Source organism: Rhinatrema bivittatum, chromosome 2, assembly GCF_901001135.1.
Source record: "Rhinatrema bivittatum chromosome 2, aRhiBiv1.1, whole genome shotgun sequence".
NCBI classification, from domain to species: domain Eukaryota; kingdom Metazoa; phylum Chordata; class Amphibia; order Gymnophiona; family Rhinatrematidae; genus Rhinatrema; species Rhinatrema bivittatum.
This window is the reverse complement of record NC_042616.1, coordinates 8,738,316-8,763,084: the sequence shown is the minus strand read 5'-3', so window position 1 is coordinate 8,763,084 and position 24,769 is coordinate 8,738,316. Positions and strand designations below refer to the sequence as shown.

The 24,769-nt window shown below is 46.0% G+C and overlaps 1 protein-coding gene across 1 annotated transcript in view; it reads right to left on the bottom strand.

Annotated features, from left to right (window-relative positions):
• Nucleotides 1–9,554: 9,554 nt before the first annotated feature.
• The window catches only part of LOC115083483 (mucin-5B-like), a 58,479-nt gene continuing 43,264 nt past the window's right edge, over nucleotides 9,555–24,769 (bottom strand). The window contains exons 3-4 of the mRNA XM_029587339.1: nucleotides 15,856–15,906; nucleotides 9,555–11,415 (exon numbers count right to left, since the gene is read on the bottom strand). Coding sequence (XP_029443199.1) covers nucleotides 11,012–11,415; nucleotides 15,856–15,906 — 455 coding nt within the window. The 3' untranslated portion in view covers nucleotides 9,555–11,011. The remainder of the gene's footprint in view (nucleotides 11,416–15,855; nucleotides 15,907–24,769) is intronic.

The window sequence follows — 24,769 nt, the reverse complement described above, 5'->3', positions numbered from 1 at the left end:
TAAAGATTTGCAGGAAAGGATTTCATCTCTCAGTCTGTCCTGGCGGCTGGAGCGGGGAGTGGGCCTGGAACCTCTGGAGTGGGTGGTGCTGTCTACAGAGGCCAGTCTGTCCGGCTGGGGGGGGAGGGGGTGGTATATTTAAACAGGTCTGCCCAAGGGGGGGTCTGGTCCCAGACGGGGAGAGCACCTGGGTCCATCGACCGCCTCGAGACCGGAGCCGTTCGCTTGGCCCCCTCCGCGCGTTCTTCACTCTGGTCAGAGACAGGATGGTGTGAGGGTTCTCGGACAACGCAACGACAGTGGCCATACATCAACCGGCAAGGGGGGTGGGGGGTACAAAGAGTCCCGCGGTAGCGCTAGAAGCAAGGCACAGATCCACCTGAAAGGAATTGAAAGGGGTGGAGAAGGTTCAGGCAGATTTTCTCAGCAGGCGGCAGCTAGGACCCAGGGGGATGGGAGTCGTCTCTCGGAGCGTGGAACCTCATTTGCGCCAGGTGGGGGGGGGGGGGATGACCTCGACTCCATCTGTTGGCAATGAGAGCCAATGCGAAAACAGAGCGCTCTTCGGCCATGGTGGCGAAGTGGGGGGCAGTAGGTTTGGACGCCCTGGTGTGTCCGTGGCCCACGGGGAATTCTTCTTTTTCAGCCTTTCCACCGTGGCCTCTGATCGGTCGCTGCTCCGTCGTCATGGCAGCGCAGTTCTGGTGGCCTTGTTACCGTCAGAAAATAGGCCCCAGAAACTGTTCCGTAAAGAAAGACTTTTATTGCATATGCAAGACACAGCTGAGAACAATGGCTCAGAAACTGCATGCCCCTCCTCTTCAGGAGCTGGCTCTTATACATTCCACAATCCTTATGTTTTACACATGCGTTCTACGCATTGCTGAGCAAGCATATCCCAGCTGAAGGGGCTACTGACCCCCTCCCTAGACAACCTGGAACTTTCGTGAAGCTTCTGCAGGAGAGGCTGCTGGGACTTGCAGTTCTGGAAAGGAATTTGCGAGTCTGCAGCAATACAGCCCTTCACATAATACATCCATTGTTCTAATCTAGGTTACAGCAGTGAAAGCTTATCATAGAATAAGAACAGCGAAGCCAAAAATGAAAATGTGCAATGTGCTGACAGAGAGTTTCTCAATGTCCTAATTAGTAATTACAGCTGTATTGCAGACTGTAAGTAAACCCGTCATGAAGCAGGGAATTCTGGTACATGAAGTCCTGTTTGGCAGGAGTTTCAGGTTGTCCTCTATCAGGTTGAAGCCTTCAGCCCCCTTCATTCCCCCCTTTGATACTTATCATTCTCTATGAAAAGTATCACACCATCACAACGCAGCTGTGGAGCTGAAAGAAACAGAAACAAGAAAAATTAGCAAATTGAATTCTCAGGGGGCCCTAATTTCCCAAACAGTCCGATGGTTTCTTCACGGGTTTGAGACGGATGGGCCCTATTGGCTCCACCCCCCTTTGTAGCCCGAACTTGTCATGTATGGGAAGATGGCCCAGGATAAAACATGAGGATGGTTAAACAGGTTCTTTAGGCTCAGAGGAATACATGTACAGTGACAGGAGCTGCGTGGCTGTTTTGCGTTCAGCAATGTCCTCCATCATCCGACGAAGGCGATTTGAGCAAGAAAGGAATAATACAGGGTCCTAAAAGACAAAACAGAATTAAACTGGCTAGGATAACAAACAAGCTCTTAAATCCACCGATCATGGAAAACCAACTACGGAATCCGTTGGCCCATCCCAAGCACTATTCCACTGCTGGACAGGGACGTGTGCCATCTTGACCATGCGATCAGTGATGTCTTGGATAACCTTGCTTTGGTCATCTACCTGTAAACAACAATTGGAGAGGTTAAATGTTCCACAAACCCTCCTTCATGGGCCAGAAGGTAATCTAAAACCAGTCTATTCTGGTACACTACAGTCATAATCTTGGTATTTTGTTTTGCCCAGAGTTTAAGAGCGAAAGCAGTGTAGTTGGTGATGAGCTCCAGTGCCTGAAGCCTGATGATTCGATGCAATTAATACTGCTTGGAAGGGTTCCCAAGCTCCCTTTTTTTGCTGCTTCATCTGCTCTCTGATTTCCTTGACAATAGAGTTTGATTTCCTGGTGTATGCTTTGCAATGCATTACAGCCACCTTGCAAGGTAGCCAAACTGCGTCTAGTAATTCATGTACTTCAGGTGCATTGTTCAATTGTTTTCCTTCTGCAGTTAAAAATCCTCGTTCTTTATATAATGCTCCATGCATTTGAATTGTAAGGAAGGCATATTTAGAGTCTGTATAGATATTTACAGTTTTTCCTTCTGCCAACTGCAGAGCTCGATTAAGGGCAATTAGTTCAGCTTTTTGTGCAGACGTTGGAAGAGGTTGAGCCTCAATGATTTCATCTTCGGATACTACAGCATCTTCAGCAGAACGTATCCCATGAATGATTTGGCTGCTCCCATCAGTGAATAAAGTCCAAGCTCCTTGCCAGGGTTGATCCCTCAGGTCTGGCCTACTGGAATGTATTGTAGTCATGACTTCTTCACAGTCATGGGCAACTGGTTCAGGTACCGGCATAAGAGTGGCTGGATTCAAGTTTTTGCTGTCTTGTATTTGAATTTCAGGTGTTTCACACAGTAAGGCTTAATACTTGACGAGACGTGAATTAGTCATCCATTTTGGTCCATGAGTCTCTAGTAGTCCTTGAATAGTATGAGGAGTTGTTACTTGTAAAGTCTGTCCAAATGTTAATTTAACAGCTTCAGGTATCAGTAAACATGCAGCAGCAATGCTTCGAAGGCAACCAGGCTATCCTTTAAAAACATTGTCCATTCCTTTTGACAAATATGCAACAGGTCGTTCCACGAAGTTTGAGTCAATACCCCAATGGCCATGCCTTTCTTCTCATCTATGAACAGATGAAATGGTTTTGTTATATCAGGTAACCCTAGAGCAGGGGGTGAGATCAAGGCTTCTTTTAGTTGATGTAAATTCGTTAATTCTTGTTTTTTTTCCACTGGAAGGGTTGAGATTCTGCTTCTTTGCCTCGTAGTTTATCATATAATGGTTGAGCAATAATTGCATAGTTAGCAATCCAAAGTCTACAATATCCTGCAGCTCCCAAAAATGCACGGAGTTCATTCTTACAGGTGGGTACAGGTTGATGTCTTATAGAACTAGTACGAGAGATTCCAAGTCGACGAGTGCCTTCTCTGAGACAAAAACCCAAATATTCTGCTTCTATTTCACAAATTTGCGCTTTCTTTTTACTCGCACGATACCCTTTCGAGTACAAAGTTTTCAACAAGTATAGGGTTGATACCGCACATTCATGGTATGCTTCCCTAAATATCAAGAGATCATCCACATATTGTACAACTGGCATATTGTACACATGGTCCTTGGCCAGTTGCTCCGAGAACAGAGTGGGTGAATTTTTAAATCCTTGGGGTAGGCGAGTTAAGTATACTGCTGCTTTTCTCCAGTTTGCGCATTTTTCAAGTGAAGGCAAAAATTTTCTGACATTCCTCTGCTATTGGAACAGAGAAGAAAGCATCTTTGAGATCAATAACACTGTACCATTTGGAACTAGAAGAAACTTGAGCCAGGATTGAATACGGATTTGGCACGAGTGCTACCAAATCTGCCACTTGAGTATTTACTTTTCTTAAATCTTGTACAGGTCGATAGTCGTTAGTACCAGGTTTCTTTACTGGTAACAAAGGCGTGTTCCACTCAGGTCTGGTTGCTTCCAGGATTCCCTGCTTCAGGTGTTTCTGACTCAGATCCGATTATTGCATCTGGTGGCATATGGCACGGGGTATTGGGTTTGGTTAACTATTTGGGCACCTTGCTTTAGTTCGATCCAGACTGGGGGCGTTCACGACTAATCCTCCAGGACAATTCCCGTCTCTGTCAATGATGGGGTGTCTTCTGGCTATTGACTGGTTGAGGAAGTAATCTCCATTTCTCCCTGAGGGGGCAGATGAGTATCACTGAATGGTCCCCGAAGGAGGCTTTAACTTCCCCTGTTGGTTGAAATCTCAGTGTGGCCTGTAGTTTACACAGCAGGTCCCGTCCGATAAGGGATACCATGGTCCCGCCTACTTGTACAGTTCATTCTTTCTGCAGAGGGGCAGTGAGTACCTGACCTGAGGCACCCACTATAGAAACAGTCTCTTTCGTCGGGGGGCCGATTGGTGCAGTCATGACAGATCGTTGGCCTCTGAGTCCCAACAGGCCCCTGATTTTGTTGTTTTCCGTGAATTTCCACCAGAGGGTCAGTGGGGATTCTTCCCTCCCGGTCTCTTCAGGCTGTATGCTCTTTGTCGCCTCCCCCGCCATCTGCCAATGGGGGTTGTCCGATCTCCTTCCTCCTCGGCCCCTTTGTGTCGGTGCAGGTCCATTTTTGTCGTTAGTATTCACTGCAGGGCTCCCGTATTTCTTTTGCCATTCTTCACAGTCTCTCTTCCAATGGCCTTCATTTTTGCAGTACGCACACTGATTCTTTCCCAAGGGGGGTCTTGTTCCCCCTCCTCTTCACGGTCTGCCATTGTCTTGGCTCCTTCCCGTCGAGTGTCCTCGAGAGCGGCGGCTAACAGTCACTTTCTCCTTCATACGTCTACTTGCTTCTCTCTTTTCTCTTCCACTTCTCTATTTCCACATACCTGGTCTGCCATAGCTTTTAACTGGCTGAGGCTCATGCCCTCAAAGCCTTCGGCCTTCTGCAGCTTCTTTCGGATGTCAGGTCTCTATTATTAAGTTCCTGGTTGCAGGGACGGGCCCTTTTCTTCTCTTCTTGATCCCTGTTCCCATACATCTCAAAATACGATGAAAAGATCACAGTCCATCTGGAAATTGAATAGGTGACCTGCGCCTGGAGGCGAATCAGTTCTGACGAGGCTGAGAAGCTGCAAAACATTGCTTCCTACATACTTGTAAGTTTGGCATTGGGTTAATTCAATAAAGTTTAGATCTGTAGGCAAGGATCCAGGGGGGCGCTTTAGGTGTGCAGGAGTGATGATCAAACCCTTGGAAGCCTTGTACCAATTACATTGCAAACACTAAGAACATATGGTAATAGCCAGAGCCCAGCCCCCACCAGTGGTAAAAGAACATAATTGCAGTATATATATGTATACATGTGTGTGTGTGTGTGGGGGGGGGGGGGGGGGGCCCACTACTTTATCATTTGGGCCGAATCATATTTGATCTTGTTCCTAATCTTGCATAGTGGCCCCTCCTCTTGCCCACAACTTCCAATAATCCTTATCTTGCGCCTGCCACTGAATCAAAATTTTTTAATATTAAGTCTTTGTTTTCTCTGTGTTTTTACAAACGGCATCCTATAATTCCCACAGTCAGAATTGCATGCTTTGTCTTTTCTTGCCAGTTCCTTAAAACAGGGAGTAGCCCTGCATATTTAACAAAGCTTTAACAAAAGGTCCCATTCTTAATCATTTCTCCTCTAATTTTCCCAGAGACAGCTTCAAAATAAACTGCGTCAGCAAAAGAGAGTTCATACTTTATCATGCGTTCCAATGTAACTTTTAAATAACAGATAATATATAGGAAACAAGTAAGAACAATAATTAACATGGTATTAGAGAATATTCTTATTGTACAGGTGCCCTGCAATAGATGAAAAAAACAATAAATAATTGACTAACCTGTGGATGTATCGAGTGAAGGATAAGCATAGGGAGGACACTGGGATAGAAGATATGAGAAAACTGAAAACTTCTGATTAACAACGCCAGCATTGAAACGCACAGCCATATTGAATGCACTAACATCTGACACGCAATGAAATGCACTACGCACTACGTACTGACATATTGACACGCAGTGAAACGCACCACCATTTCACAACTACACTTTTGTACTGTAATAATGAATCTGCTGCCATAAAATGTCCATCATATCATGTCTGTCAAATGACATATGCAATGCTCTGATTGTAAACTACAGATCATCTTGTGAGTAATCAAGGAAATGCAAAACGCACTATCTTACTTATAATTGACACATTCGAAGTTTACCTTTTAATACAATGAATGCAGGAAACACATCTCTACTTTAATAACAAACTAAAATATCTTAACTCTCTGGATTAAGTAATGAAGGATCTTGTGCAGCATCTGTAAACCAAAAATCTCTTCCTATTAGGGTTTAAAACAATTAAAAACAATTAAAAAATCCCTGGTACATGTGCTTGCAATTCACAGATAGCAGTTACATACATCACAATCCTTAATTAATAATTTGAAAACCCAAACGTACCAGAGAAATGCTTTAGGGGTTAAACTGCCCCGCTGAGAAGCAGCCTCTGCCCAGCCAAACTAGTTAACTCTCCGGCTCCTAGTGCTCTTTGTGCATAACTAAATAATTCCCAATCACTTTTAATAAGTTTTCCTTAAGTAAAAATAGTCTACATCACCAGAATAGATCAAAAGAAATAATGCATTTTATCACAAAAAGAAATTTCTCTAACCGATCTACCACAGCAGAATTTTTTTTTTTTTTAAAGGTACCTTACAGACAGACAGACACTCTCCTTCACACAACAAGAAACCTGTTCCCAAATTTTCCAAAATCGCGGTGGTCTTCAGAGCGTGATTCCTACTAGCCACTGCGCGGGGCTTGATCAAGGCCCCCTCGATCCTTCGTGATAATGGATTGGCTAGTAATTTAGCCTTATCTTAGTTCTAATCTTATTTCTTATCTTATTTCTTTCTTTTCCCAAAATACTTGCCTGAAAAGTTCTTCCGATCGTCAAGAAAGCCTTCTTTCCAGATCAACCAATCCCAAAGGTCTCAGAGGATCTCCGTGGAATGACCCCCTCAGAGACCTGATCACTGAACTCAGCGGTGGCCACTCACCAGGCAAGTCTGGGGGATCACTCCGCCACAAAATCTCCCGGACCGATTGGGGGGCCAATGTGGCTTCCCCAGGGCCCCGGTCCCATCTGGGGTGCCAAATGTTACCGTCAGAAAATAGGCCCCAGAAACTGTTCCGAAAAGAAAGACTTTTATTGCATATGCAAGACACAGCTGAGAACAATGGCTCAGAAACTGCGTGCCCCTCCCCTTCAGGAGCTGGCTCTTATACATTCTACATTTCTTATCTTTTACACATGCGTTCTACGCCTTGCTGAGCAAGCATATCCCAGCTGAGGGGCTACTGACCCCCTCCTTAGACAACCTGGAACCTTCGTGAAGCTTCTGCAGGAGAGGCTGCTGGGACTTGCAGTTCTGGAAAGGAATTTGCGAGTCTGCAGCAATACAGCCCTTCACATAATACATCCATGGTTCTAATCTAGGTTACAGCAGTGAAAGCTTATCATAGAATAAGAACAGCGAAGCCAAAAATGAAAATGTGCAATGTGCTGACAGAGAGTTTCTCAATGTCCTAACTACAGCTGTATTGCAGACTGTAAGTAAACCCGTCATGAAGCAGGGAATTCTGGTACATGAAGTCCTGTTTGGCAGGAGTTTCAGGTTGTCCTCTGTCAGGTTGAAGCCTTCAGCCCCCTTCAATAATATAATAAAAATAGTAACTCCATGCATCTGTGATTTACCTTTTGGGCAGGGAAGGGGAGCTCTGTCCCTTACAGGGTCACCTTTGAATGTATGTGACGGGGTCACTAGGTCATTGTATAATAAAAATAGTAACTCCATGCATCTGTGATTTACCTTTTGGGCAGGGAAGGGGAGCTCTGTCCCTTACAGGATCACCTTTGAATGTATGTGACGGGGTCACTAGGTGATAGTATAATAAAAATAGTAACTCCATGCATCTGTGATTTACCTTTTGAGCAGGGAAGGGGAGCTCTGTCCCTTACAGGGTCACCTTTGAATGTATGTGACGGGGTCACTAGGTGATAGTATAATAAAAATAGTAACTCCATGCATCTGTGATTTACCTTTTGGGCAGGGAAGGGGAGCTCTGTCCCTTACAGGATCACCTTTGAATGTATGTGTCGAGGTCACTAGGTGATAGTATAATAAAAATAGTAACTCCATGCATCTGAGATTTACCTTTTGGGCAGGGAAGGGGAGCTCTGTCCCTTACAGGGTCACCTTTGAATGTATGTGACGGGGTCACTAGGTGATAGATAATAAAAATAGTAACTCCATGCATCTGTGATTTACCTTTTGGGCAGGGAAGGGGAGCTCTGTCCCTTACAGGGTCACCTTTGAATGTATGTGACGGGGTCACTAGGTGATAGTATAATAAAAATAGTAACTCCATGCATCTGAGATTTACCTTTTGGGCAGGGAAGGGGAGCTCTGTCCCTTACAGGGTCACCTTTGAATGTATGTGACGGGGTCACTAGGTGATAGTATAATAAAAATAGTAACTCCATGCATCTGTGATTTACCTTTTGGGCAGGGAAGGGGAGCTCTGTCCCTTACAGGGTCACCTTTGAATGTATGTGATGGGGTCACTAGGTGATAGTATAATAAAAATAGTAACTCCATGCATCTGTGATTTACCTTTTGGGCAGGGAAGGGGAGCTCTGTCCCTTACAGGGTCACCTTTGAATGCATGTGACGGGGTGACTAGGTGATAGTATAATAAAAATAGTAACTCCATGCATCTGAGATTTACCTTTTGGGCAGGGAAGGGGAGCTCTGTCCCTTACAGGGTCACCTTTGAATGTATGTGACTGTCACTAGGTGATAGTATAATAAAAATAGTAACTCCATGCATCTGTGATTTACCTTTTGGGCAGGGAAGGGGAGCTCTGTCCCTTACAGGGTCACCTTTGAATGTATGTGACGGGGTCACTAGGTGATAGTATAATAAAAATAGTAACTCCATGCATCTGTGACTTACCTTTTGGGCAGGGAAGGGGAGCTCTGTCCCTTACTGGGTCACCTTTGAATGTATGTGAAGGGGTCACTAGGTGATAGTATAATAAAAATAGTAACTCCATGCATCTGAGATTTACCTTTTGGGCAGGGAAGGGGAGCTCTGTCCCTTACAGGGTCACCTTTGAATGTATGTGACGGGGTCACTAGGTTATAGTATAATAAAAATAGTAACTCCATGCATCTGAGATTTACCTTTTGGGCAGGGAAGGGGAGCTCTGTCCCTTACAGGATCACCTTTGAATGTATGTGACGGGGTCACCAGGTGATAGTATAATAAAAATAGTAACTCCATGCATCTGAGATTTACCTTTTGGGCAGGGAAGGGGAGCTCTGTCCCTTACAGGATCACCTTTGAATGTATGTGACGGGGTCACTAGGTTATAGTATAATAAAAATAGTAACTCCATGCATCTGTGATTTACCTTTTGGACAGGGAAGGGGAGCTCTGTCCCTTACAGGGTCACCTTTGAATGTATGTGACGGGGTCACTAGGTTATAGTATAATAAAAATAGTAACTCCATGCATCTGTGATTTACCTTCTGAGAGCGCTGCTCCCTTCCTCAGGTCAGTGATCATGTGATTAATGCACTGTGCTTCTGTGGATCAGTTTATGCAGAAATACAAGACAAATCCTGCTCAGGGCAGATAGAGAAAGCAGGAAAAGAAACCAGGCTTCCTAGGACTCTGCTTAATGCTGATTTTATTTTGGATGGATGATTTCATGTGCTCTATAGTTAATCATTTCTACCTCAATACAAGAGGCTCAGTGACACAATGATGCTTCATGATACAGAGGTACAGGAGAGAATCTGAGAGGTGATCTCTCATACTGCAGGTGCTGTGCTCTGATCTTTGCCCGCTCAATCCGTTATCCCTTTTTCCAAATCAACATCTACGAAAAATCCCAGTGACCCCATTGGTTCTCTTACAGACACCGCATCCGACCTCATCCAGGACTGGAAGCTGCAGGCTGGGTAACTCATGTGCTGCTCTGTCACCCACAGAACCAGAGCCCAGTGCTGACCTCCCTGACCCGGGCAGCCATAGCTGTGGCCAATGGACAGAGAGCCAGTGACCGGGAGGAGCAGCAGTTATGATTCAGTTGGTGGTGAGTTGAAACAGGATTTATGTATATGGGGCAATGAATTGGTTAGGCTAAGCTTCTAAGGCTTTTTATCACAGTAATGTTCTGTGAATATTTAGAGATATGAATCATGAACTTTGTGATTATGGGATCATTAAATGCCCTTCATTCTGCAGCCATAATTAGGAAATGAGTTGGGTCCTGCTGCCCTCTGCTGGTGGTGCCTCAGTACTGCACGTTAGGTGAATGGTTCTGCAGGAAGGCCTCCAGGTTTCTGTGGTGTTTCAGGGGTGGATTCTGCTGCAGGGCTTTTAAGATTCTGTGGCACACTTACATACATCTCACATACATGGGTTTCTTGTAAACACTGGGGTCCCTGTGCACCTCCCTCTGATGTCTGTCTTCTCTTCCCTGCAGACACTGATCTCTCTCCTCACCCCGTCCCTTGCCATTCTCCGCTCCCTCATCGTTAGCCGCTTGCCCTGGTGCTGCTATTCCGAGCCTCCTTTGGCTCCTTATGCCCTTGCTTACTGTGCCAGTCAAGCTCTCGTCAGATTAGCAGGCACTGGCAGCAAACACTTCAGAGGAGGCAGAGCTGTGTAATACCGGGGGAGGCTCAGAGCAGGGGCAGCCTGTGCCGCCTCTACCAGTGAGAGAGCGATGGTAGGAGAGAGGTCGGTGGGAGTAACGGGTCCCTGTGCAGGGAGGAGGAGAGGAAACGAGGCTGCCGGTATCAGAGGGCTGGGAAGAGGGGAGGAGAGAGCTTGTTCTCCCAATTCTGCAGGAAAGAGGAAAATTATGGGACAATTCCTGCAGGAATCTGCGGGTCAGGGCATCCATCTGTCACTGTTTGGACCCACAGGAAAAGCAAGGAAATCAAGAAAGAGCTAAAGGTATTAATGCTTGAAGGAAAGGGTTTCTGATTTTTAGCATGATGGAGTTTTATTTCTCTGGTGAGCAGCGAGGTTGTTGGGAGCCGAGGTGTCTCCTCTGAGCTGCGGGTCAGGGTTGTGTCAGAGGACCCCTCTTCCAGGCTCCATGGCTGCTTAGTTTTCATTTATAGGTTTTTATTGGTTTCTTTGGAGGGCAGTCAGAGGGAAGCACGCAGGGGCCGGATGTACCATTCTGATAAACGTGCCCTGGCTTACAGAAGCAGCCTGAAACACACTGCTCGGTACAATTCCTCGGTGACTCGACATTCAGGTCATGGGCACAGTTTTTCTGCTCATAGGGATTCCCACAGGTTTTATACTCGCTATTCTCTGGACAAGGACCTTGGCACTTACTCTCATGCACACACTCCTCAGATATATCATCTTTAAGCACATATCCCGGATCGCAGAAGCAGCCATGGACACAGTAAGGTGTGCATTCTGGGGCCGTGTCAAAGCGATTGTAGCAGTTCCTGGGACAGGCAGATCCACATTCATTATACGTCTGGTGCAATCCACATTGTTCTGCAGTGGAAGAAAGAGTTATGTGTTAGTCTCATGCAGATTTTTACTCGCTAGTGTCTCCAGCTGGGGTTTTTGATGTATTCATTAGCAGCCGTGAACCTCTTTTAGGTCAGAATACAATGGGTATCATCTTAATCTGTCAGATTTGCTGCTATTACTCTTCTTAACACTTAGGTTATGTCAGAGAGGCTCCATCCGGAGGTCAGAGGGTGTTTTATATATAAATCATATGAAGGTGCAAGGCCCTATGGAGCCCACGCCAGTCCTTAATAACACAGAGCTCCAGAGCAGCGCATCTGAAAATCACTGGGGCCTGAGTGCTGAGGCCTCTCTCACTCGTTCCTTCTCCCTTCCCCACAGAACATCTTGGGTCCTCACCTAAAAACAGCTCAACCCCCTGATATCATCCCCTCTCATTTTCACACCTCACCCAATCTGTGGATCTCGGCACCAGCAGCCACCCCCCTTGCAGACCTCAGGAAAGCTTCTGGTGCAGCAGATCTCAGTGATCCAGCAGCACAAGGAAGCTGTGGCTACTGGTTTGGTTCCTGATGCCAACAGCAGAAGCAGACAGTGAGGTCCTTATTCAGAAAAGCAGCAGGTGGATCAGTCTGGATAGTTATTCAAACAAGTTTCCCTCTGAATATCTGGGAAAACTAAAGTTATCCAGATAATGCTGAATATCAGCGTTACCCAGGCACTTGGATAAATCAGGGTTAAACTGAGATTTAGCCACCTGAACACTTACCTGGATACATCACAGGCAGTCACAGACAATATATAATCTAGGAAACCAGTGAAGGTCACAACAAGGAATGCTATGAATTTCTTGTCCATTTTACAAGTTCTTCCTGTCCCTTTCTCCAAAGAAACAATTCATCTGCACCACAGATAGGAAACTTCAGTCATGGAGTGCCATAAACAGATCTGGGTTTCAGGATATCCACAATGAATATGCAGGAGGTAGATTTGCATATAATGTAAGGCAGTGCATGCAAATATACCTGATGCATATTCATTGTGGGTATCCTGAAAAGCAGACCTGGCTGTAGCACTCCAGGAACTGAGTTACCTACCCCTGATCTACAGCAAATGTAATTCATCTCCATTCCCTCCTCAGCTACACTTATTTATCATTTGCTTTCCTTTACATTAAAATTTCAGTTCTTTGTAATATAAGGTTTTGTGTATTGTGTAATCTAGGAAAAGGTGGGGGGAAGGGAGATGGGTAACTAACCAACAAGCAGAAAAGGGATCTTCCCTCTCAGTGTACAGGTGTGCGGTGGCTTCTTGTAGACCCGGCCGTGTCTGATCAACCAATGTGAAACTCAGGAATTGCAGCTATGACCCCACACTCTCAGATCTCACCAAAGCATAACCTCCTACCTCCCGTCATTGTACCTGTGATATGAGGTCACAGACAGACGGACGGACGGATGCAGTCTCCCATATGGCGTTCTTCCCATACTTCATGCAACAATGCTTAGAAAGCAAATCCCTTTCTGCACATAACACAGGCCTCCGTATGGATAGATAATGTTACTTAGCAGAGTTGGTGACTTTAATATGCCAGATGTAGACTGGAAAATCCCATCTGCAGAAACTAAAAATAGTAGAGCGATAGTGGATGCCATGCAAGTATCTTTGTTCAAACAAATGGTATTGGAACCCACGAGAGAAGGAACTATACTCGACTTAGTGCTCACTAATGCAGATAATGTCTCTGATGTCCAGGTGGGTGCCCACCTCAGCACCAGTGATCATCAAACGGTATGGTTTAATATCACTAAAAGAATATGGAAAAGAACCACAAAGACCCAAGTTTTACAGTTCAAAAACACAGACTTTGAGGAAATGGGGAAGTACCTGGAGGAAGAACTAAAAGGATGGGAGAATGAGAGAGATGTGGATCAGCAGTGGACCAATCTAAAAGGAGCAATCACCAAGGCAACTGCTCTATATGTTAGAAATGTAAAGAAAAGCAAAAGAAAATTGAAACCTATCTGGTTCTCAAAGGAGGTGGCTGACAAAATTAAAGCTAAAAGAACAGCGTTCAAGAAATATAAAAGATCCCAAAGGGAGGAGCACAAAGAAGAATATTTGTTTCAACTGAGGGAGACAAAGAAATTAATCAAGTTGGCAAAATGTCAAGCGGAAGAGAGGATTGCCAAGGAGATAAAAAATGGTGACAAAACATTTTTCAGATACATCAGCGAAAAGAGAAAGGTCCAAAGTGGTATAGTGAAATTGAAAGGTGGTAATGATCAATGTGTGGAGAGAGACGAAGAAATAGCAGAAATATTAAACGAATACTTCAGCTCTGTGTTCACTAAAGAAGACCCTGGAGAAGGACCATCTCTACACAACAAGAAACTGGAGGGAAGTGGAATAGATGAAAATCCTTTTACAGTAGAAAATGTATGGGAAGAGCCAAAGAATCTGAAAGTGGACAAAGCCATGGGGCCTGATGGGATTCATCCAAGGATAATGAGGGAGCTCAGAGATGTTCTGGCGGGTCCGCTGTGTGACCTGTTCAATAGATCCCAGAAACAGGAGTGGTACCAAGAGATTGGAGAAGAGCGGTGGTGGTCCCGCTTCACAAGAGTGGGAACAGGGAGGAGGCTGGCAACTTCAGACCAGTTAGCCTCAGTTAGTTAGACCAGTTAGTGGTGGGAAAAGTAATGGAGTCACTGCTGAAAGAGAGAATAGTGAACTAACTACAGTCAGGAGAATTGATGGACCAGAGGCAACATGGATTCACCAGGGGAAGATCCTGTCAGACAAATCTGATTGACTTTTTTGACTGGGTAACCAAGGAATTGGATCGAGGAAGAGCGCTCGATGTCATCTACTTGGATTTCAGCAAAGCTTTTGATACGGTTCCGCACAGGAGACTGGTGAATAAAACAAGAAGCTTAGGAGTGAGTACCGAGGTGGTGACCTGGATTGCAAATTGGTTGACGGACAGAAGACAATGTGTGATGGTAATCGGAACTTTCTCTGAAGAGAGAGCGGTTTTAAGTGGTGTACCGCAAGGATCGGTTTTGGGACCGGTCCTGTTCAATATCTTTGTGAGCGACATTGCGGACGGGATAGAAGGTAAGGTTTGTCTTTTTGCGGATGACACTAAGATCTGCAACAGAGTGGATACGCCAGAAGGAGTGGAGAGAATGAGACGGGATTTAAGGAAACTGGAAGAGTGGTCAAAGATATGGCAGCTGAGATTCAATGGCAAGAAGTGCAAAGTCATGCATATGGGGAGTGGAAATCCGAATGAACTGTATTCGATAGGGGGGGGGGAAAGGCTGATGTGCACGGAGCAGGAGAGGGACCTTGGGGTGATAGTGTCTAATGATATGAAGTTTGCGAAACAATGCGACAAGGCGATAGCAAAAGCCAGAAGAATGCTGGGCTGCATAGAGAGAGGAATATCGAGTAAGAAAAGGGAAGTGATTATTCCCTTGTACAGGTCCTTGGTGAGGCCTCACCTGGAGTACTGTGTTCAGTTCTGGAGACCGTATCTACAAAGAGACAAAGACAAGATGGAAGCGGTATAGAGAAGGGTGACCAAGAAGGTGGAGGATCTTCATCGGATGACATACGAGGAGAGATTGAAGAATCTAAATATGTACACCCTGGAGGAAAGGAGGAGCAGGGGTGATATGATTCAGACTTTCAGATACTTGAAAAACTTTAATGATCCAAAGACAGCGACAAACCTTTTCCGTCGGAAAAAAATCAGCAGAACCAGAGGTCACGAGCTGAGGCTCCAGGGAGGAAGACTAAGAACCAATGTCAGGAAGTATTTCTTCACGGAAAGGGTGGTGGAATGCCTGGAATGCCCTTCCGGAGGAAGTGTGAAGTCTAAAACTGTGAAAGACTTCAAAGGGGCGTGGGATAAACACTGTGGATCCATCAAGTCTAGTGGGCGTAAATATAGAGGAGGCGGTAAAACACTGCACGGAGCGGCAGTAGTCACAGAGGCATTCACGGAGCGCAATGTGGCCAGTGGTTTGTGTTCCACCTTCACGGAGCGGAAGGATGGAGGGCTGCCATCTCCAAAAACAAAAAAAAAACCAAAACAACAAAAAAAACAACAAACAAACAAAACAGAGGTGGGTAAGAGTATGGGGCAGGGGTGTGGCCGCTTGTTGCAGGCGGTTGCTACCCCTGTTTGAGCTGGATGTTCACTGGGATGCGGATACGGCGCTGCTCTCTGCATTGGTGGAGGGGTGGAAGGGAATTGGGGCCGGAGGGTGCTGGAAGCCAATAGTGATGGGTGGGAGGGAGAAAAAAAGGGGGGGGGGGGGAGATTAAAAAAAAAAATGGATAAAGTGCGTAGCTTGCTGGGCAGACTGGATGGGCCGTTTGGTCTTCTTCTGCCGTCATTTCTATGTTCTATGAGTATATTTTAAATAAGTAGTTATCTGAGTCTCTTACTTTTTGCCAAAGCTGCTGTCATCTGTACTTCCAGAAGTAAGGCAGGTAATGCTGGAATTAGAACAGTAATAATTAGCATCGTTACATGTACTTCTCTCTATTTTATAACATTTAAGGGACTGTGGGGGAGCATTAGACTTGCAGGGGCACCAGAGCAAAGCCCACAGGAGCTGGGGGATGGGCTTCCCCACTGCAGGAGGCCTCAGGTAGTGGAATAAGGGGTAGCGGGGCACAGTGATGGCAGCAGCAACAGCAGTGGACAGGCTGGTGAGGTTTCCCAGGCACAGGAAGACGAGGCCCGAGAGAGAAGAGGTTGACTGAGAGGAGAGGTACGTTGGGAAGGAGGAGGAGAGAGGCGATACATGAAGGGAGGGGTAGGTAAGAAGGGAGGGAAGACAGGGAAGGGATGAGTGAAGGGGTGGGAAGGATTGGGGCAGGTGATCAGAGATACAGTCCTTATTACAATTGCTCTTCAGGCTTATTTTTGGGGTATAAACCCAGCACAGAATTTGAGCTATGAACTGAGGACAGAAACGTCTTGGCCTTTTGGTTAAGATTGAGAGCCTACCAGCCGCCCCCACTGAGGGCATAAGAGCAAAGCTTTGCCATACTGGGTTAGACTAAGTCCATCAAGTCCAGTATCCTATTTCCAGAAGTGGCCAGTCCAGGTCACAAGTACCTGGCAGGATCCCAAGGGGTAGATAAATATCATCATGCTTATCCCAAGAATAAGCAGTGGATTTCTGCAACTCTGCCTTAATATTGTTTTATGGACTTTTCTTCCAGGAACTTGTTCAAGCCTGGGCCACCTTCAGTCCTACAGAGGGAAAGAGCTCTGTGGGCAGGACCCTGCTGGGAGGGGAATAAGAATGTGAGCCAAGTTGGGATCAGGAGGCCCCGCGTCTCCAGGAGAAGGCAGCTCCTGACCCTCTCTGAGAAGTTGTCTTAGAAGTAAACTGTAAGGGTTGGCAACTATTATTAGCAACATTTTCTTATTATGTTGATAAAAGTTGAAATTGCATGAGAATGGGCTGGAGTCAGGGTGGTTCCTGCTCCGGCCCACTAGATATCGCTCAGTCATCCTCACGTATGGTGTCAGGTCGGGGATTTTCTCTGTGCAAGGCACAGAGAGAAAGCCAAGTCTCCAGGGAAGACTATAAATGAAAGTTTGTTGGGTGTGTGGCCTGCCAAGCAGTTTGGAGGCAAAGCAGTGTGCACAAGAGCACACAGAAGTAGAAGCAGAAAGAAAAAAAAAGTTTGTATTCCCCTGCCTAAGGAACGGACTAGGAGGGCTGCAGAGCAGTGAAACATTAAAGCCTGCTGGTTCCAAGAAGAGCGCACAAGAAAAAAAAAAAAAAAGAAGGGAAACTGCCTTTAAAACAGAGAGTGTTCTGTGGGGCCAGCAAAGAAGTTAGGGTTAGGTTTTCAGCAGACTAAGGAGGCAAGCTCCGCTTGCAGTTAGGGTTCATTCGCAGTGAAGTTAGCACTGGAAAAGCAGGAGGGGTTTTTTTTACCTTTACATAGAAGAAGAAAAGAAAAGAGAAAGAAAACTAGTGGTATAAAGGAGCTGTGCATAAACAAGGCAATGTCCCTACAGAGACACTGAAACTACCAATGTGTGTGTGTCTGTGTGTGTGCTCAAGGTGCAATCACCAAGGACAGAAGCAGGAGTTGGACACCTTCCAGGAGGGCATCCACCTCAAGGACAGTCTATGGTGAGCACCCAGGAACTGGAGCAGCGTCTCCATGCCAGGGTGAAGGAGCTCAGGCAGCAGCTAATGGAGCAGGAGACGTCAGGAGGCAGTGAAGGGGGAACGGTGAGAGACTGCAGTCTGAAATGTTGTCATGCATCGGGTGCAGGAACTGAGCAATACTCTGAAGCAGCTGCAGGAAGTAAAAGCAGCACAGATGGATCTTGTGCCCTGGGAAACGTTTGATGCTATGCAGCAGACACTGAAAAGAACCATGCACAAGAGGTAAAAGCACTGAGGCAGCAGGAGGTGAATACGTGCAGGTGAAGGAGGCACTAGAAAGAGACATTGCTGCATCCCAGGACCACCTGGCAGAGAAGGTGGCTGCTGTCCAGGCTAAGATAAGGACCTAGAGTTATACCTAAGCCTGCAGACGAGGGAAGTACTAGAGCTTTGGCATAAATTAGAGTTTTCTAAACTAATGGATGCCGGAGACACTTTGAGCCAATGCAATAAAGTGCACTCAGCCTAGCTTTTAATCTGCAGTTGGATTTGTGTTTTGGACATGCTAGACTAACACCCGATGTAAGAAGGGGATTAGCACATCCAAACAACGCATGGTTAACAGATCCCATCACATGTAAATACTATGTAGATGAGTCTATTAGCTATTACTCCCGACATGGGAAATTTAGCGCCAGCCCTGGAGCTGGCATTAAGTCAAAGCGTGAGTCTTTGGTTACTCTTACTTAGTATCGTTGTGATATTAAGAGCTACTGCTTGTGGTGATAAAAGTTAAAGGAAAATCAAATGGGCTGAGAATCAAAAACCTAAATTTCTGGGTGCACAGTGTACACGCAAAATGGGCGATGCTCTTTTACACGGCAGGTTATTTAAATGTGGCATGAGGCGCCCAGGAGAGCTGGATGTGCACGCGTTAGGAAAATGGGCGCTCAGTATGATGATATTGCAGCGGCCCCTTCTATTTTTGGGATAGAAGAAGTCAGTGGTGTGCACAAAGTGCTCTATTGAACCAGGAGCATGAAAATGAGATCAGCAGAAGGCAAAAAAGTTTAAAAAACGCTGCAGAGTCTCATCCAAAGGAAGTTAATGGGGTGTAAAAGATTTTTAGAGAGAAGGACTCCGGGGAAAACCAGCTTGAGTACGCCAAGAAGGAGAAAACAGAGGTGATAGAGCTTTGGAAGTTCAAGCTGAAGTCAGAACAGCAACATGTAATGGGAAAGTTTAAAATCAGCCAAGACGCTGAGAGATCCGCTCTGGCAAAAGAGATTCTTGCTGTAAAGTGTTCGCCTTTAGGCACCATGAAAGGTGTTTTGAGGAAACTAAGTGAGTTGTAAAATGGCCTACACCAGGTTGGTGTAGGCCATTTTACAACTCACTTAGAAGCAGCTGAAAGAAAATTGGTAAACCTTGCCCTATTTATTACAGGAAGCCATTTCTGAAGGGAACTTGGCTATTTGGACACTGAAAGAGAAACCTGAAGCAGCGCGGAGATACCAATAAAGAAAGTGAAATGGGACAATGTTGTCAGAGAAGCCAGACCTCTGTGGTAGCCAGGATGAGAAGAAGACGTCTGCTGAGTGTCGTTTCCAAGATTCTTCGGAGAAAGAGCTCCAAGTGTGGAAAGAGAATTGGGAACCAAGAGGCTGCAGGATAGAAAGAAAAGTTGGAAGACAAGAAGAAGAGAAACTGCAACAGCAGCAGCCAAACGAAGTCCCAAGAGTCCTAGCAGAGGAAAAGTGGAAGTCTGAGCTCCAGATGGACTCCAAAAAAGAACTATGGGTGCCCCCTGGGAGAAGGACCCAGCGGATGATGGTACCAGTCTTGTTTGGGTAACCCTAATGTGCGGGGTGAGCATGACCCTAGAACCCCGATTCCAAGCCTTGCTGCTGGAGGCCAGATGAGGGGGATTGGGGATGTGAGGCACTTTTCTGGATGGGATACAGGGGAAGCGAAAAATGCTCAGACCAATGGGTCCAAGCTGGGGGGGGGGGAGATATGAATTGAAGTGCCCCTGTTTTCCTCCTCTTTGCATGCGTGGGACCAGGCATTTAGCCTGGACCACCTTAACTCCTAAGGAAGAGAGAGTCCTGGGGAAGGGGAATAAGAATGTGAGCCGAGCTGGGATCAGGAGGCCCCCCACGTCTCCAGGACTAGGAGTTCCTGACCTTCTCTGAGAAGTTGTGTTGGAAGTATAATGATAAGGTAGGCAGTTACTGTTAGTATTAATTTCTGATTATGTTCATAAAAGTTATTTATTTTATTTATTTATTTATTTAAAGTTTTTCTATACCGGCATTCGCGATGGGTATCGCATCATGTCGGTTTACAATTAACAAGTGAAGAGGTAACAAGAGGTCATAAATAACAATAAATAAAATAAATTATAGAGGTAGTAGTAATGTTAAACAATATATAAGTGAAAGTAAAGGGTTGCAGTTACAATAAAACAAGGGAGTAATATAACTTGGAATAGAGAAAAGAAGCAGGGGTTTTAACTAGATACAAATGATACAAATATGCCTATCAATGCATTTGAGGTAAAAGTTAAATTGCATGAGAATGATACAAATATGCCTATCAATGCATTTGAGGTAAAAGTTAAATTGCATGAGAATGATACAAATATGCCTATCAATGCATTTGAGGTAAAAGTTAAATTGCATGAGAATGATACAAATATGCCTATCAATGCATTTGAGGTAAAAGTTAAATTGCATGAGAATGATACAAATATGCCTATCAATGCATTTGAGGTAAAAGTTAAATTGCATGAGAATGATACAAATATGCCTATCAATGCATTTGAGGTAAAAGTTAAATTGCATGAGAATAGGCTGCAGTCAGTGTGATTCCTGCTCCAGCCCACAAGATATCACTCAGTCCTCCTCACACCTAGGTACACTAACAGCTTTTTCAACATCCACCAGCAAGGAATTCCGGAGTTTAATTATGCATTGAGTAAAAAAATATTTTCTCCTATTTGTCTTAAATGCATCACCTACTAATGTGAAAGAGGTTAGAGTTGTTCAGCTTGGAGAAGAGACGGCTGAGGGGGATATAAAAGAGGCCTAGCAAATCATGAAAGGATTTGAACAGGTAAATGTGAAATGGTAATTTACTCTTCTGGATAATACAAGGACTAGGGGACACTCCATGAAGTTAGAAAGTAGGACATTGAAAAAAATTGGAGAAAATTCTTTTTCACTCAGCACACAATTAAGCTCTGGAATTCATTTCCAGAGGATATGGTTAAGGCAGTTAGTGTAGCTGGGTTTAAAAAAGGTTTGGAACCGTTGCTGGAGGAGAAGTCCATAAACTGATATTAATCAATAGGGAATAGCCACTGCTTGTTGCCGGCATTCATACCACAAGATCTATTTAATGTTTGCGTACTTGCCAAGTACTTGTGACTTGGATTAGCCACTGTTGGAGACAGGATACTGTGCTTGATGGACCCTTGGTCTGACCCAGTATGGCCTATCTTATGTCCTTATGTTCTTATGTTGTGTCATTGAATGTCCTCCAGCTTTGTACTTTTTGAAAGACTAAACAACTGATTAATGTTTACTTGTTTCATTCCACTCAGTATTTTTTAGACCTTTATGATATCTCCCCTCATCCATCTCTTCTCTAAGCTGAAGAGTCCTAACCTCTTTAGGCTTTCCTCATAGGGGAGCTGTTCCATCCCCTTTATCATCTTGGTCGCCCTTCTCTGAACCTTTTCTAACTCTGCTATTTCTCACAGGACAAGCAGGATGGTAGTCCTCACATATGGGTGACATCATCAGGATGGAGCCCAATCACGGAAAACTTCTGTCAAAGTTTCCAGAACTTCTGTCAAAGTTTCCAGAACTTTGACTGGCCCCTACTGGGCATGCCCAGTATGGCACTAACCCTGCAGCCAGCAGGGGTCCCCCTTCAGTCTTCTTTTTTCCGCGCAGCAGTAGCCTCGCGGTTTAGGAGCTCTGAAGAGATTCCTGACAGGAATTTTCCTCACGGACTTAATAAAAATTAAATTGCCCCACAGGGGTCCCTCCTCTAACTTTCTCAGGCCGTGGTACTCCGGTAAGTTTTTCACCGTTTTTTCGTCGATTACCGTCGAGTTTGGCCCTCGCGGCCTACTGGCCCGTCGACCGTACAGCAGCTTGATTTTTTCTATGGCAATGGCATCAGGTTTTCGTCGGTGCCCGGACTGTACTCGCACCATGTCTATCACAGACCCTCATAGAGTCTGTGTAATGTGTTTAGGCCGTGAGCATGATGTCCTGACTTGCACCAAATGTGCCCTTATGACACCAAAAGGTCGCAAAGCCAGAATAGAGAATAGTGGAGAGAATGAGACGGGATCTAAGGAAACTGGAAGAGTGGTCGAAGATATGGCAGCTGAGATTCAATGCCAAGAAGTGCAAAGTCATGCATATGGGGAGTGGAAATCCGAATGAACTGTATTCGATGGGGGGGGAAAGGCTGATGTGCACAGAGCAGGAGAGGGACCTTGGGGTGATAGTGTCTAATGATATGAAGTCTGCGAAACAATGCGACAAGGCGATAGCAAAAGCCAGAAGAATGCTGGGCTGCATAGAGAGAGGAATATCAAGTAAGAAAAGGGAAGTGATTATTCCCTTGTACGGGTCCTTGGTGAGGCCTCACCTGGAGTACTGTGTTCAGTTCTGGAGACCGTATCTACAAAAAGACAAAGACAAGATGGAAGCGGTACAGAGAAGGGCGACCAGGAAGGTGGAGGATCTTCATCGGATGACGTACGAGGAGAGATTGAAGAATCTAAATATGTACACCCTGGAGGAAAGGAGGAGCAGAGGAGATATGATACAGACTTTCAGATACTTGAAAGGTTTTAATGATCCAAAGGCAATGACAAACCTTTACCATAAGAAAAAAATCAGCAGAACCAGGGGTCACGATTTGAAGCTCCAGGGAGGAAGATTCAGAACCAATGTCAGGAAGTATTTCTTCACGGAGAGGGTGGTGGATGCCTGGAATGCCCTTCCGGAGGAAGTGGTGAAGACCAGAACTGTGAAGGACTTCAAAGGTGCGTGGGATAAACACTGTGGATCCATAAAGTCAAGAGGCCGCCAATGAAGAGTGGGTGACTCGCCAGAATGATGGCTACTGCCTGGACACAATACCCTTATTCAATAAACATACACATGGTTACTGTGACTCCAACATCACTCTAAGCTTCAACAGCAAGAGGAAATGTGGAAAAAAGGATTTGCACTCACAAAAGGATTTGCACTCACAAAGCCGGGAGTAGCTGGCTTGTTACGGCGGTTACTACCCCAAACCAAATGTGCCTGATACTTCACTTTCGATGCACATCCAGCATAGCTCTCCGCTCCAACGGCAGGGGAGAAGAAAAACTGATACTTCACGCATACCCAGCATAGCTTCAACGGCAGGGGAGAAGAAAAAAGGATTCACACTCACAAAGCGGGGAGTAGCTGGCTTGTTACGGCGGTTACTACCCCAAACCAAATGTGCCTGATACTTCACTTTAGATGCATATCCAGCATAGCTCTCTGCTTCAACGGCAGGGGAGAAGAAAAACAACCAATAAGGGCTGTATAACATAGTCTGGGTTAAAACAAATGGGCATGGGTGTAGCTTGCTTGTTGCGGCGGTTACTACCCCTACTACCCCCTAACTAATCAAGCTTGATATTTCACATGGATGCAGCTCCATCACTGCTCTCTACATTAATGGTGGGGGAGGAAGGGAAATAGAACCAAGAGCTAAAAGAAACAGATAAGTATGAGAGAAAAAATGTGTGAAGCTTGCTGGGCAGACTGGATGGGCCGTTTGGTCTTCTTCTGCCGTCATTTCTATGTTTCTATATGTTTCTATGGGACTCCTTTTCCATGCTCACACCCCAACGCCGTCCATCACATCGTCGTCATCGGAACCGGCACCGAAGTCGCACCACCATCGACAATCGTCTGGTGACCGCCCACCATCGACGTCTCCACGGCCAACGACTCCCGTTTCTCCCCCTCAAGATCAAGGGGATCGTAGGGAGAAACATCGCCATCGGCATCGTACGTCTCGGACAGTCGAGGGAGGGAAATCATTGACCGAGCCACCGTCCGAGCCACCACCGAAGAAGCCCCGTCCAGGAACGGCACCGACCACTCTTGCGACCGGGACATCGAGGCCACCCTCACCCAATCGGGGTTTGGGAGTCGCGATTCCGCCTGTAAAGGTGGTCCCTCCGACTGTGCCTCAGCCTCCCTCTTCCGTCATGGAGCCGGGCCTAATCGCCCCAGGTCTTCGGGAAGAACTGGACCGGCTGGTCCAGGAGGCCATCGACAAGTCGATGCAACGACTCCAGGTTCCTCCGGCACTGACACCGGCACCGAGAGTGGAACTGGTCACTGACCCGATTCCAGCAGCTCTGGCACCACTGCTATCCTGGATGGAGGCGCTCATGACTGCCCTTCCACCGGTGATTCCCGGGTCTCTGATGGCTCCGGTGCGCTCCCCGATGACAGCTTCATCGGGAGGAGAAACACCGTTCTGCATTCCTCCTTCGGGGGTATTGCCTCAGCCATCGATGCCATGTCGTCCCTCGCCACCGATTCATTCATCGGGGGCGATACGCACATCGGCGCCATCGATGTCTTCGATGCCGGCACCGATGCCCCCCAGGGCGTACACGATGCCCCCGGCAATTCCTTCGATTTTCTCAGAGCCTCAGCCGGGCCCTTCAGTTATCCAACCCCCTTCTCGTCCTACTGGTCAGCCTGCTGATCCTTAAGACACTTGGGGTGATGATACTTCCACAGACACCATTGATTTACCTTCACCTCCTTCTCCTACTGAAAGTAGAAAGCGTTCTCCTCCAGAGGACCTCACTTTCATTAATTTTGTGAAGGAAATGTCGGAATTGGTCCCTTTTCAGCTTCAGACGGAGCAAGATGATAGGCACCAGATGATGGAGCTTCTCCAGTTCCTGGATGCCCCTAAAGTGATCACTTCTATTCCCATTCATCAAGTTCTTCTTGACCTCCTCAAAAAGAACTGGAAAAACCCTGGATCCATTGCCCCAGTACACAGAAAGGCTGACACTACTTATCTAGTACAGTCAGCCCCTGGCTTTCAGAAATCTCAGCTTGACCCAGTTGTGGTAGAATCAGCTCAAAAGAAAGCAAAAAGGATGAAGCCACACTCCTCTGCCCCTC